We start from the raw sequence: 14,413 nt of genomic DNA on the forward strand, positions 1-14,413 counted from the left end.
AGAGCAGATGAGCGGCCAAAGTTCTCACAGATTTCTGAAAAGATCTCTGATGCTCTGGAGGCCGATGGATCAGCGGTGTCTGTCTGAGCCGATGATCATGTGACTCGACTTTAATCCACTGTCTGATTGTGAAGCATCTGCCTGGTCAAGTGACATGTGATGTGTTGACTATAAGAGCAGAGGACGGACATGAACTGTTGCTGAAGAACTGCCCAGATGTGTGTGACGTTTGTTCGCTGTCAGTCAGAATAATTGTGTTGTAATGCTGATGTCAAACCAGCTTCAGTGTCACAAAGACCAATAAACATTACACTGTTACAACACGAGTCATGAATATACAATCACACACACACATTTGTTTTAAACATCATAACAAATTCATGAACGCAGACACTAATCAGTCACGCTTTCCGATATCTGAGCAACCTCCCACACACACACACACACACACTTCTGACTCACCCTCATACGCACACTCGCAGTCTGTGGTCTTTGGTTGTGTTGTGGCTGCTGGGACCAGTTTGAAAAGACGAGTTATTCTGATTCTCATGGCTGTAAAGGTAAGTCACACACACACACACTGAAGTTTAGAGACACAATCATCAGAAAGACTTTAATAGAGAAATATTCATGGATCTCTTTCTCATTTCATCACATAAAAGCCACGTCACATCTGAAAATGTCAATGTTTTTAACAGTAAAGACATGAAAATAGAGTTTGGGGTTTTTGAGACGTTTAGGGGGAAACGTCTGCCCCTCACATCTTTGTTTCAAAGCAACTTGACAGAAAAATAAAGGCAAAGAACTGAAGTAACTGAGTCTCTGTATGTGCTGTGTTGAGTTTTCATGAACAGACACTTGAGAGCGAGTAAACTGTGTGTTGTGTTGTGTGTTTTCTGTCCAGTCGCTGTGTGTTTGTGGTAAATGCTAGATCAGAAAGACAGCAGTGGCTCTGAGTGATGGAGAAAGTTGTTGAGCTGTAAAACTTGACGTGTGTTCAGGTGAAATGTCAGATGTTCTGTAACACAACCTTTCTTACGCATCAAACATTCATTCTCTACATTTGTATGAAGTTGAATAATTCATGAAGAAGACCAGATGTCAGCTAAACGCTGGACTACTTCATAAGAGTCCAACTTCAACGCTAGATCAAACTCACTCACTGTGACTGAATTAAAACCAGCACGCAGTCAGAGGATCAGAAGTTGAAATGAAAATCATCATTTAACACACAGGAGACAATAAACAGTGTGTGAGCTCATCACAGGTCACAAGTGTAACTGGTCCACACACACACACACACGTGGTATTTTCATGTTTTAAGGATTCTTTCCATCCACGTGATGATTTTTATACTGAACATTATTCAATTCAATTTCAATTTTATTTATATAGCGCTTTTCACAATGTGCATTGTTCCAAAGCCGCTTTACAGGAGCAAATAAGAAAAACTGAAAAACACAAAAAAGGTAAAACACATCACAGCTCATGGTGTTTATAGAACAAGCAAGATTATTATAGTAAATAATATCTAATAAATGCAGTCTCCCCGTGGTTTATTTAGCATATTTTGCATTAAGTGAATGCTTGGCTGAAGAGATGTGTCTTTAATCTAGATTTAAATTGGGAGAGTGTTTCTGACCCTGGAATAGTATCGGGAAGGCTATTCCAGAGTTTAGGTGCTACGTATGAGAAAGCTCCGCCCCCTTTGGTGGATTTAACATTATATCCTGTAAACCTCACACTAAACCAAACCATCACACGAACCTTTCTGCATGTGTACATTTTGAATTATACCATGGTCTGTTAGAATACTGGATTCTGATTGGCTGGAAGGTGTGCATCAAAACCGTTTATTACACGGCTCGTTGGAATGCTTGATTCTGATTGGCCAGTCGCGACATTTGCAGGTTCGTTATTCCCAGATAACAACCACTCAAAACTAATAACACATATGGTCGCTGGGATCCAGCAAATCATCTTGACAGGTTTTTTTGACAAATGAATGATAAATCTGTCTTTTAATAACATGTGACATTATATTTACACATGATTGAACCAAATTGCCTGTTCGTGACTTTTAAACGTAGTTTCTTACCTTGAAACCGAAAGTATATGGCTTTTCCTCGCGGAAGGTCTGCATTCGGTAAGAAAATGAGCTAATAAAATATTTCAAATTCACATTTCATGTCCAGTTTTTTCTCATGTGTGAAGTAGGCATGTAATAAGCGGGATAATGTACAAGCAGCCGGTTGTTATGGTGAAATAAGCCCCTTCAGTGAGACACAAGACCCTCCGCTTCACGTCCTGATCACACTGTGGGGGATTACTTCTGCCATAACAACCAGCTGTCTGGACATTATCCCTAACCATAATGCACAGGTAGTTCCAGTCAGTTTGATTAATGTTTGAAATTAACTGACGAAAATAACTCATTCTCACCTGTCTGATCTAAAATGACACTGTAAACATCAACTTTGCGTCGGGTGGTTCTTGACCTCCACGTCTTGCATTAAAATCCTTTAAAGTCCCCGTGAACCGGAAGTTGAGATTGTTTTACTTCCATATTCTGATACATTTCCGAGTGCAACAGCCTAGCAAACAGTGTGCGTGGCTTGTGTTTCCCTTTCTGTCGGTCTCTCGACGTTGTGTCGAACCGACAGATGGGGTTCGTCCCTGAGAACCAATCGCTTCTGACTACTTAGAAAAGGCCAATGAAAATTGGCAAATGAAATTTGCATGCCGGACTCCGCCCCGGACATCCGGGTATAAAAGGGAGACGGCGTGCATCATTCATTCACCTTTTGTTCTTAGGAGCCTTCGCTGATGAAGTGCAACTCTTGCTACTTAGCAAATTCTACATTGCCGGTTCTACGACGTGGTGCAGCGGACTGTCCCTTCCTGCAGCGACTTCCCCTGGGCGTCTCGGCGGTTCCAGAGGTGTTCGAGCATTCTAAAAGAGCTAATTTCTCCAGCGTGGCATGTCCCGCTGTCCTCTTGGGTGCGGTGTCCTCATCTAGGATGGGGACAAGCACGATGTCTGTGTCAGGTGTTTGGGGGTCCAACACGCTGAGACAGCCTTCGTGGACTCATCTTGCCCGCACTGCGGGCAGATGGTCATAGAGACGTTGAGGTCACGGGTGGCTGTTTTCTCCCGAGAATCAGCCACCACCTCGCATGCTTCCCGGGCTGTGACGAGGATGGCTAAGGCCATTCCGTTCGCCAAGGCGAGCGGCGAGGGTGATATGGGGGTTTCTGCGAGCGCTAATCCGTCAGCCAAGTGCTAGCGGACCGCTCGCACCCCGTCTCGCTCGCCTCATTGTTCCCTAGCTGGCGGTGCCACACCGTCAGCGTCCTCCTTCACGCAGTCGGACACGATGCGTGATGAGGATGAGATGTCCATCGCAGCATCGGAGAGCGAATTGCTGGCATCCGATCCCGACGACTCTCTGCAGCTCCCCCCTAGGGGGGACGAGCTCAGGAGGAGGCGGATGTCGAGATGTCGGCCATGCTTTCCCGGGCCGCCGTGTGCATTGGGTTAGAGTGTACTCCGGTGCCTCTCCCCCAGCGCTCACGGTTGGATACGTGGTTCTTGGGCTCTGAGCGCGACTCCAAGCCGCGCCCAACCCCGGTTCCATTTTTCCCGGAAGTGCATGAGGAACTGGCGAAGACGTGGAATGCCCCCTTTTCGGCGCGTACACGTCAAACTGGTTCCGTCGCTCTCTCTTCCCTCGATGGTGGGGCGGCTAGGGGTTACGTCGACGTGCCCCAGGTGGAACGTGCAGTCGCGGTGCACCTGTGCCCGCAGGCGGCGTCCACCTGGAGAGGTCGACCGAAACTCCCGTCCAAAGCATGTAGGACTTCGGCATCGCTGGTGTCGAAGGCCTACACTGCCGCGGGCCAAGCTGCCTCCTCTCTCCACGCCATGGCCATCCTGCAGGTCCATCAGGCCAAGGCGTTGAAAGAGATCCACGAGGGTAAGACCGACCCGGGGTTAATGCAGGAACTCCGCACCGCCACCGACCTCGCTCTAAGGGCGACCAAGGTGACCGCGCGGGCCCTGGGTCGGGCGATGTCCACCATGGTGGTCCAGGAGAGGCATCTCTGGCTCAACCTTGCGCAGATGAGCGACGCCGAGAAAGTCCGCTTTCTCGACGCGCCCATTGCGCAGGGTGGGCTGTTTGGTGACACTGTCGAGGACTTCGCTCAGCAGTTCTCGACGGTGAAGAAGCAGACGGAGGCGATTAGCCATATTCTTCCCCGCCGAGACTCGGCCGCCCGTAGGCCTTCGAGTTCCCATGCGGCCTCTGCTTCCCAGCAGCCCCGGCCCCCTTCGAAGCCAGCTCCGGTTCCAGCGCTCCCTACCCAGGCGGCACCCCGGAAGAGGGCGTCGAAGGGGAGACCACCACCCCGTCAACAACCTTCTAGGAAGAAGCGTTCCTGACGGGAAGACCCCAGGGAGGTTAATACCATCGGGCCCGTATCCAGCCATGACATCGTTGGACGGTCGATCCGGGACGGTTCCTGCCCCGTTCCTACATCAGCAGGGGGCCACGGGGGCCTAGCGCCCACTTTTTCACAAAAACAGTTTCCTATCTCCCTGGGTGTTCTTCACAGCCGCTCTCACCCTCTGTCAGATGGTGTTCGGCCACTCGACGTTGCAACATCGAACGTATTTTGCAGCCCTCAGCACTCTCAAATCGATGGTGCGGGGACCTGCATCGCCAGGCAGGCAAACCAGCAGAGCCAGTCTTCTTCCCGGGGGCTCCCCGGCGAGAGACCCGCACTGCCAGCCATCGAACCACCCCCCGGGGGGGCGATGAAGCAGATCGTTCCCTTAGTCCCCCTGTCACGGTCCCTGGGAGCTTGGCTCGAGCTTCCCACACCGTCACGGTGGCTGAGAAGGACGATCCGTCTCGGCTACGCGATCCAGTTCGCCAGAAACCCGCCCAAGTTTCGGGGCATCCTCGTCACCTCGGTCAGAGGCCGGGATGCTCCCGTACTACGGAGCGAGGTCGCCACCCTTCTGGCGAAGGGTGCGATCGAGTCCGTCCCCTTAGCCGAGATGTCCAAGGGGTTTTACAGCCCTTACTTCATCGTCCCCAAAAAAGGCGGGGGGGGGCGCCCCATCCTAGATCTGCGTACCCTGAACAGACACCTGCACAAGCTGCCGTTCAGGATGCTCACGCAGAAGCGCATCCTGGCATCCGTCAGATGTCAGGATTGGTTCATGGCAATCGACCTGAAGGACGCTTACTTTCATGTCTCGATTCTCCCTCGTCATCGCCCGTTCCTACGGTTCGCTTTCGAGGGTCGGGCATATCAGTACAGAGTCCTCCCCTTCGGTCTGTCTCTGTCTCCACGAGTCTTTACGAAGATCGTGGAGGCCGCCCTCTCTCCCCTCAGGGGGAGAGGTGTGCGGGTACTCAACTATCTCGACGACTGGCTTATCTTGGCTCACTCGCGAGATCTGTTGTGTGCACACAGGGACCTGGTGCTCCGGCACCTAGATCGATTGGGACTACAGGTCAACCGAGAGAAGAGCATGCTCTCCCCTGTGCAGAGCATCCTCTATCTTGGTATGGAACTCAACTCTGTCACCATGACAGCGCGACTGTCCGCAGTACGCGCCCAGTCGGTGTTGAACTGCCTGGATCATTTCACGCAGTCGGCGGTTCCCCTGAAACTATTTCAGAGGCTCCTGGGACACATGGCATCCTCGGCGGCGGTGATACCCCTCGGGTTGATGCACATGAGGCCGCTTCAACACTGGCTCCTGAGTCGAGTTCCTTGGGGAGCGTGGCACACCGGCAGCAGGCAGATGGTGATTACGCCTCGCTGCCGACGCACCCTAACCCCGTGGTCTTCCATGGCCTTCCTTCGGGCAGGGGTACCCCTAGGGCAGGTTACGAGGCATGTCGTGGTGACAACAGACGCCTCCCTGCAGGGTTGGGGTGCAGTGTGCAACGGGCACGCAGTGTCGGGGCTTTGGACGGGCCCCCGCCTGCGCTGGCATATCAATTGCCTAGAGTTGTGGGCTGTGCTACTTGCACTGAAGAGGCTGCAGCCTCTCGTGCAGGGCAAGCACGTGCTGGTCCGGTCGGACAGCACTACTGCAGTAGCGTATATCAATCGTCAGGGTGGCGTTCGCTCACTGCAGTTAACACGACTTGCCCGACGCCTCCTCCGGTGGAGTCAGCAGGTGATCCGCTCCCTGCGTGCCACGTATATCCCAGGCGACCTGAACCAGACAGCCGACGCGCTCTCTCGTCAGTCTACGCCTCGCGGAGAGTGGCGACTCCACCCCCGCGCAGTCCAGCTCATTTGGGTGCAGTTCGGGCAGGCCCAGGTGGACCTGTTTGCCTCCCTCGAAACCACCCATTGCCCGCTTTGGTACTCTCTGACCGAGGGACCCCTCGGCACGGATGCCCTAGCGCACAGCTGGCCGCGGGACAAGCGGAAGTACGCCTTCCCCCCAGTGAGCCTCATTGCACAGACCCTGTGCAAGGTCAGGGAAGAGGAGCATCAAGTGTTACTCGTTGCGCCACACTGGCCCAACCGGACTTGGTTCTCGGAGCTAATGCTCTTGACGACAGCTCCCCCCTGGCCGATTCCCCTGACGAAGGACCTGCTTTCCCAGGGGAAGGGCACGTTATGGCATCCCAGGCCAGACCTCTGGAACCTCCATGTCTGGCCCCTGGACGGGACGAGGAGATCCTGAGTGGTCTGCCCCCGGCGGTGGTAGCTACCATTTCTCAGGCTAGGGCACCTGCCACTAGGCGACTGTACGCCTACAAGTGGCGCCTCTTCTCGACCTGGTGTGCTTCTCGAGGAGAAGACCCACGGAGTTGTGCGATCGGGTCCGTGCTGTCCTTCCTACAAGAGAGACTCGAGACTAACCTCTCCCCCTCCACACTGAAAGTGTATGTAGCCGCCATTGCTGCTCATCACAACTCAGTTGCTGGAAAGTCTCTAGGGCAGCACGACCTGGTCATTAGATTCCTAAGGGGTGCGAGGAGGCGTAACCCGCCTCGTCCGCACTCCATACCCTCTTGGGACCTGGATGTAGCCCTGACAGGTCTCACCAGGCCCCCCTTCGAGCCCCTAGGGGATGCCTCTCTTCCTCATCTTACGATGAAGACGGTTCTCCTTATGGCGCTCGCCTCCATCAAGAGGGTAGGGGATCTACAGGCTTTCTCCGTGTCCCCTGACTGCCTAGAATTCGGACCCAGGGATTCTCACGTTATCCTGAGACCTCGGCCCGGCTACGTGCCCAAGGTTCCCACCGCTCCCTTTCGGGACCAGGTGGTGAACTTACAGGCGCTCCCCACTGGGGAGGAAGACCCAACCCCGTCCGTGTTGTGTCCAGTACGCGCGCTGCGCCTCTACTTAGACCGCACACAGAGTTTCAGGAGCTCGGATCAGCTCTTTGTCTGTTTCGGAGGTCAGCAACAGGGGAGAGCTGTCTCCAAGCAGAGGTTGGCCCACTGGATTGTGGACGCTGTCAAGGCAGCTTACCAATCCCTAAATCGCCCGTGCCCCCTAGGAGTGAGGGCCCACTCCACCCGGGGTGTTGCCTCCTCTTGGGCCTTGGCACGGGGGGCCTCTCTCGCAGACATTTGCAGAGCTGCGGGTTGGGCTACACCCAACACCTTCGCGAGGTTTTACAACCTCCGCGTAGAGCCGGTGTCAGCCCGCGTCCTGCATGGCCACATGTAGGACCGGCAACTGGTAGGGTGTACGCCTGTTCGGTTTTTTTCCCCCTCTCTCGAGTGGGTCAGTATACCGATTTAGCCTCCATTCTTTCCCCACTGGGCGAAGAACAGGCACTCCATCCATCACTAAGCAAGCACCCCCTGGGGCGGGCTGGGCAGAGCAGCCCTGCCCCTTAGGCCGGGTATCACCTGAGTTATTCGCAGCATAGCTCTAACCGGACCTAGTGCTACCAGACGTTGCAACTCCCCAGTAGGGCGGTTCCGTCTGATGTATCCTCATGCTGGTTCCCACCTTGGTAACCCATGACCTCCCCGGGTGGACCTCCACCTCGCGGTTTTCTCTTCAGCCGCACTTTCTTCCCATGAGTTCTTCCCCATCGGTGAGACCATGTTGGTATCTCCACTATTCTCCTCCCTGCGGTAGGAAGTGGTCTCTGTAGCGCATCCCCCACTTGAGGAAGTAGCGCTTACCCAGTGCCTTACGGTTCCGGGCGGCTTCTCGCTGTTAGAGAAACAAGGCCGCCGCCTGTGAGGCCGAAGGTAGGGGCCTTCCCACCTTTCAAGAAAGCTCTGGGACCCCCTACCTACCCGCTAGTAGGTTACAATTTCGCGGTAGCCTCACGGCTGACACGCCCAGGCCAGTCACCGTCACTTCGTTGAGATTGTGACAGGGCACAGTGTTATGGCGTTTTCCATTGGAACCCCATCTGTCGGTTCGACACAACGTCGAGAGACCGACAGAAAGGGAACCGAGGTTACAAACGTAACCGAGACGTTTTCCACCGAGATTCGATTGGATGTATAAAAACAGTCGTTGCACTTTGAAATGAAACTGGCAGCAGACTGACAGTTGAAGGGGAGGAGTTAACAGCTCTGACCTGCCCAAGCCGTCTGACATCATCGGAGACGGATAGCCACTAGAGGGTGGAAGTGCATCAGATTTCGATTAAAGATTATGAGGGCACATGAATTTAAAAAAGTGAATGACTCACACTGATGATCTGTTTATAACAAACTCTGCAACATTCCATGAAAAATAGGAATTGTCCATTTTAATTTCACCAGGACTTTAATGCACGGCTAGCCCTTAGGGTTATCCCTTGCATAAACATAATTTTTTCCTCGTGAGGATATTGACAAAACACAATGTATAGAAACCTGTACTCACGTTCGGCTTCAGTCAAGTGATGACTCTCTGATAATAATATTAAGAAGTAATGATTGTGTTGTTGTTGTTGTGTGTTAAGATGTCACAGCGATACACCTGCACAAGGTTTCGTCACATGATTGGAAAGGCTGCGGTTAAGGGGCGGTGCTACCATGGCCTGTCAATCACACGCAGTGTGCAAAACAACCACTTCTGTGCTGTCAATCCACGCTTCATCGCCATAGTGACAGAGTGTATGGGGGGTGGGGCCTTCATTGTCATTTCTGTCCATCAGGTAAGACCACGCCCACTCTCTGACGCAACAAACTGCGCAGCGCGCACTGATGACGTATGCGTTTCAGACGGGGCGCGTGAGTCCTCTTCGTGCGCGCGTGTGCGGTCACAGCGCTCGTGTTCTGGACGTGAAGTGGGACCCTTTTAACGACCGCCGCATCGCCTCCTGTTCTGAGGACTGTACGGTTGGTTTCTCAACTCAACTCAACTTTATTTATATAGCGCTTTTACAATTTTCATTGTTACAAAGCAGCTGTACATGAGACACATTGACTACAAGCAAAACCATCAAAGTTGTACCTGCAAAAACAAGAAAAGGTTGAAAACACAGAAGACAGACACACCCACACACAAAACACTCCACACACACAACACGCACACACACCAACACACACAGACACAGAGACACACACACACACACACACACACACACACACACGTACGTACACAGACAAGTACGCACACACACACACGCTCAGTGAGAGCACACATTTAGGATAAAGGAGAGAGAAGCACAGGTCAAATATAACAGATAATAAATTCCTATATGCAATATTAATTAAGTAAAACTTTAAGATTCTAAAGCAGCCCCCCCGGTCAGGCAGATAGTGCAAAAACAGTATGCAAACGGTGGCGAGGAACCCAAAACTCTAATCGAGAAAAAAAACCTCAGGAGAACCCAGGCCCAACCAGGGGATTCCAGTTCCCCTCTGGCAAAAGCTGCTGCCTCTGCACAAGCTCCAGAGAACTTGCACAACAAGGCTAAATAAAATAAATAAACTTAATAATAAAATAAATTGTAGTTTAAGATTATCATTAATAATCTAATAGCATTTGAAGTTTTGTGGTGAAGACATGTCAAGAGACCGCGTCCTTCTTTATCCAGCTCTATCATCTCAGCTCTTGTCAGGTCCCCACTTCCCATTCTCCACTCTACCATCAGGTCAGGCCATGAACTGCATCCTGCTCGCTGTGGTAACCTTGGAACAATGAGACAAGACTGGCTGAGAGTAGAGTACTGTTCTGTACTCTTTGATGCAACAAGTACATCAGTTGTGTTTTTGGTTCCGGTTGATCTAACTAATGCAGCCTAAACCCTCTGAAGATTTATATTATGGAAGAGTAGTGTATGCAAGATTAAAAAGATGCGTCTTTAGTCTAGATTTAAACTGACAGAGTGTGTCTGCCTCCCGGACAGTGCAGGGAAGACTATTCCAAAGTTTAGGCGCTAGATAGGAAAAGGATCTACCACCTGCACTTGATTTTGAAATTCTAGGTATTACCAACTGACAGGACGCCTGAGAGCGTAATGCACGTGAAGGACTGTAATACAAAAGGAGTTCATTCAAGTACTGAGGAGCTAAACCATGTAAGGCTTTATAGGTAATAAGCAAGATTTTAAAGTTAACGCGATGCTTTATAGGTAACCAGTGCAAGGTTGACAGAACCGGGCTAATATGTTCATACTTTTTTGTACGTGTAAGAACTCGAGCTGCCGCGTTTTGGACCAATTGGAGTTTTTGTAATAAGCCTGCAGGGCAACCACCTAACAGTGCATTACAGTAATCTAGTCTTGATGTCATGAATGCATGAATTAACTTCTCTGCATCTGAGATTGACAGCATATGACGTAGTTTAGATATATTCTTAAAATGGAAAAACGCAATTTTACAGGTGTTGGCGACGTGGCTCTCAAATGACAGATTACTATCGAATAGAACGCCAAGATTCTTTGCTGACGACGAGGGTTTTATGGAACATCCGTCAATAGTTAAACAGTATTCTTGGTTGTTACTTATAGCAGTTTTCGGTCCAATAAGTAACACTTCCGTTTTGTCCGAGTTCAGTAATAAAAAGTTGTTACTCATCCAGTTTTTTATATCGACTATGCATTCCATTATTCGATGGAACTGCTGTGTTTCATGAGGCTTCGAGGAAATATAAAGTTGAGTATCATCAGCATAACAGTGAAAGCTAACTCCGTGTCGCTTTATTATATCTCCTAGAGGTAGCATGTATAATGCGAAGAGCAGAGGCCCTAAGACTGAGCCCTGTGGTACACCGTACTGGACTTGCGATTTGCGTGACACCTCATTGTTTATTGCTACAAATTGAAAACGGTCGGATAAATAAGATTTAAACCATTTCAAAGCTATTCCCTTAATGCCGACATAATTTTCGAGTCTATGTAGGAGTGTGCTGTGGTCAATGGTATCGAATGCAGCACTAAGGTCTAGCAGCACCAATAACGAGATACAACCTCGGTCAGACGCCAATAGCAGATCATTTGTAACTCTGATCAAAGCAGTCTCTGTACTGTGACATGCTCTAAATCCAGACTGGAATTCTTCATTGATGTCATTCCTTTGGAGGAAGGAGCATAATTGAGTTGAAACTACTTTTTCCAGAACTTTAGATATGAAAGGTAGATTCGATATAGGCCTGTAGTTCCTTAGTTCTCTAGGGTCGAGTTGGGGTTTTTTGACAAGGGGCCTTATAACAGCCACCTTATATGCTTTAGGCACATGTCCTAATGTCAGAGATGAGTTAATAATACCAAGAAGAGGATCTATAATTTCTGGGAGCATCTCTTTCAGTAGATTTGTAGGTATAGGGTCTAGTATGCATGTTGTTGATTTAGATGATCTAATAATTTTAGACAGCTCATCTTGATCTACGGTATAAAATAATTGCATTTTCTCCTTAAGGGCGCTGTAGTTAGTTTGTTCAGCGGGTTTCACTTCTGATTGCATTGTTATAATTTTTTCTCTAATATCTTGGATTTTATATGTGAAGTAGTTCATAAATTCATCACTGCTATGCTGATATACAGGATCAGAAGTCACTGACGATTTATTTTTTGTTAATTTAGCCACCGTGTTAAATAAAAACCTAGGGTTGTGCTGGTTTTCTTCTATTAGTGATGAAAAGTAGGCGGATCTAGAAGTTATTAGGGCTTTCCTGTATTTTCGAATACTATCCTTCCATGCTGTACGAAATACCTCTAATTTAGTTTTCTTAAAGTTGCGCTCCATTTTTCGGGCCGCTTTCTTTAGAGCCTGAGTGTGTTCATTATACCACGGTGTGGGGCTGCCATTTTTAATCTTCTTTAAACGTAGTGGAGCAACTTTGTCTAGCGTTACCGAGAAGGTGGAATTAAAATTTTCAGTGGTAATGTCAAGATCTTCAACGTTATTTCTCATGATTTGAGACAATTCGGGCAGATTATCGAGAAACGCATCTTTGGTAGTTGAAGTTATTGTTCTACCATATTTGTAACAATGAGTTTTATTTGCAGCCGTAGGCCAGTGAAGCAAACATAATACCAGATAATGATCCGAAATGTCTTCACTCTGCTGAAGGATTTTAACGTCGTCCACATTTATACCGTAAGACAGTATTAAATCTAAAGTATGATTACGAAGGTGAGTGGGTCCTGACACATGTTGACTAATGCCCATGGAGTTAAGAGTGTCTTTGAAAGCCATTCCTAAGGCATCTGTAACGTTATCTACGTGGATGTTAAAGTCACCAACGACAAGGAGTCTATCTGCGGCCAGTACTAGTTCTGATAAGAACCCACCAAATTCTTTAATAAAATCTGTGTGGTGCCCTGGAGGCCTATATACAATAGCTAGAATCAATTTAAAAAGTGTTTTATCTTTAGTATTAGGTGTTGAAACATGAAGAACCATGACTTCAAAAGAATTATATTTAGAGTTCGACTTCTGGGAAATGCTAAGAGAGTTATTGTAAAGTGCTGCGACACCTCCCCCTCTGCCTTTTAGACGAGGCTCGTGTTTATAATAATAATCTTGGGGGACAGATTCATTTAAAGCAATATAATCATCTGGTTTTAGCCATGTTTCTGTCATGTTTCTGGTTTCTATGGCAACCGCCTCAGATGCTGTCCACCTGTCTGTCCATGGCAGCTCTGTTGAGGTGTGAACTTGTGTTTACAGGTAAAGGTGTGGGAGATTCCTCAGAATGGGCTGAAGGATCACATGACACAACCGTGTAAAGATCTGCTAGCTCACGGGTGCAGGGTGGCGCTCATCGAGTGGCACCCGACCGCCAGAGACCTGCTGCTCAGCTCCGCCTACGATTGCAAAGTATAAACCTGACAAACATACACATCCCTTGAAATGTACAAACAGCAGCCTGTGTGTTGTACTTGTTTATCTTCTGCAGGTCAGTGTGTTTAATAGTTTACAGATTATGACCTTCCAGCCAATCAAAATCGAGTATTCAAACAGACCATGATCATTTGCTGTTATTGATGTTCACAGTGTCATTTTAGATCAGACGGGTGAGAATGACAATGAGAACTATTTTTGTGCATTAAACGTTTTATACCATGGTCTGTTTGAATACTGGATTCTGATTGGCTGAAAGGTGTGTGTTAAAAGCGTTGAATGCACGGGTAGTTCCAGTATATAACTGTCATTTTCACCTGTCTGATCTAAAATGACACTGTAAACATCAACAACAGCTTTAACTTGGCAAATGACTATGATATAAGGGGGATAATCCATGGTGGCGCACTTTTGTGACCCCCAACTGAACTTCCGGTACACATTCACAAACAATGGAGGTCTGTAGATGATTTCTGATAACGAGCACAAGAAACCGAGAAGAAGCGTTAATTGGCTAAAGTGGTCTATAATATTTTGAATTGAGACTGATACCAAACTCAACCGCTAGATGTCAATGTACCAGACGCTTTCTTTAAATGCGACCGAACTACAGGACCCATTCAACAGATTGTTTATTTAATCAAATGAACATACAACAAATCATTTCTTTAATGCAATTATTATACTGTAAAATAATGAAATAAAATATAAATTGTTATATTGATAGACACTAGCCAAACACAGACCGGAAGTTAACTGGGGGTCAGGCGCGCATGCGTCTGATGAAACTGTGTATAGTGAATCAACAGTTATGCGGGGATCATGTGATGATGTGTTGTGTGCTCGTGCTTTAGTTCTGCCCACTGCACACCTTCAGGACCTCGACTGTTTCTGGAAATAATCCTACAGCTGTATCTGTCTTTTATAAATGTGATCAAACTAAAGACTCTTCGAAGATATGAAGTATGCAATACTACTCTATAGGTACTCAAGATTAATATGAGATTGGCAGAAACTGCGTGTGTGACCTCCGCTTTAAAGATGGGGTATCACAGGCAGTTTCTGCCAATCTCATATTAATCTTGAGTACCTATAGAGTAGTATTGCATACGTCGTATCTT

At 48.5% G+C, this 14,413-nt stretch overlaps 2 protein-coding genes across 2 annotated transcripts in view; both read left to right on the plus strand.

Moving 5' to 3' along the window:
• The window catches only part of tec (tec protein tyrosine kinase), a 32,157-nt gene extending 31,675 nt beyond the window's left edge, over positions 1-482 (plus strand). Inside the window, exon 18 of the mRNA XM_057320189.1 lies at positions 1-482. Coding sequence (XP_057176172.1) covers positions 1-87 — 87 coding nt within the window. The 3' untranslated portion in view covers positions 88-482.
• The window catches only part of coro2ab (coronin 2Ab), a 20,634-nt gene continuing 6,550 nt past the window's right edge, over positions 330-14,413 (plus strand). The window contains exons 1-4 of the mRNA XM_057319701.1: positions 330-560; positions 8,963-9,157; positions 9,225-9,341; positions 13,119-13,268. Coding sequence (XP_057175684.1) covers positions 330-560; positions 8,963-9,157; positions 9,225-9,341; positions 13,119-13,268 — 693 coding nt within the window. The remainder of the gene's footprint in view (positions 561-8,962; positions 9,158-9,224; positions 9,342-13,118; positions 13,269-14,413) is intronic.

This window comes from Triplophysa rosa, linkage group LG21 (genome assembly GCF_024868665.1).
Source record: "Triplophysa rosa linkage group LG21, Trosa_1v2, whole genome shotgun sequence".
Classification (NCBI taxonomy): Eukaryota; Metazoa; Chordata; class Actinopteri; order Cypriniformes; family Nemacheilidae; genus Triplophysa; species Triplophysa rosa.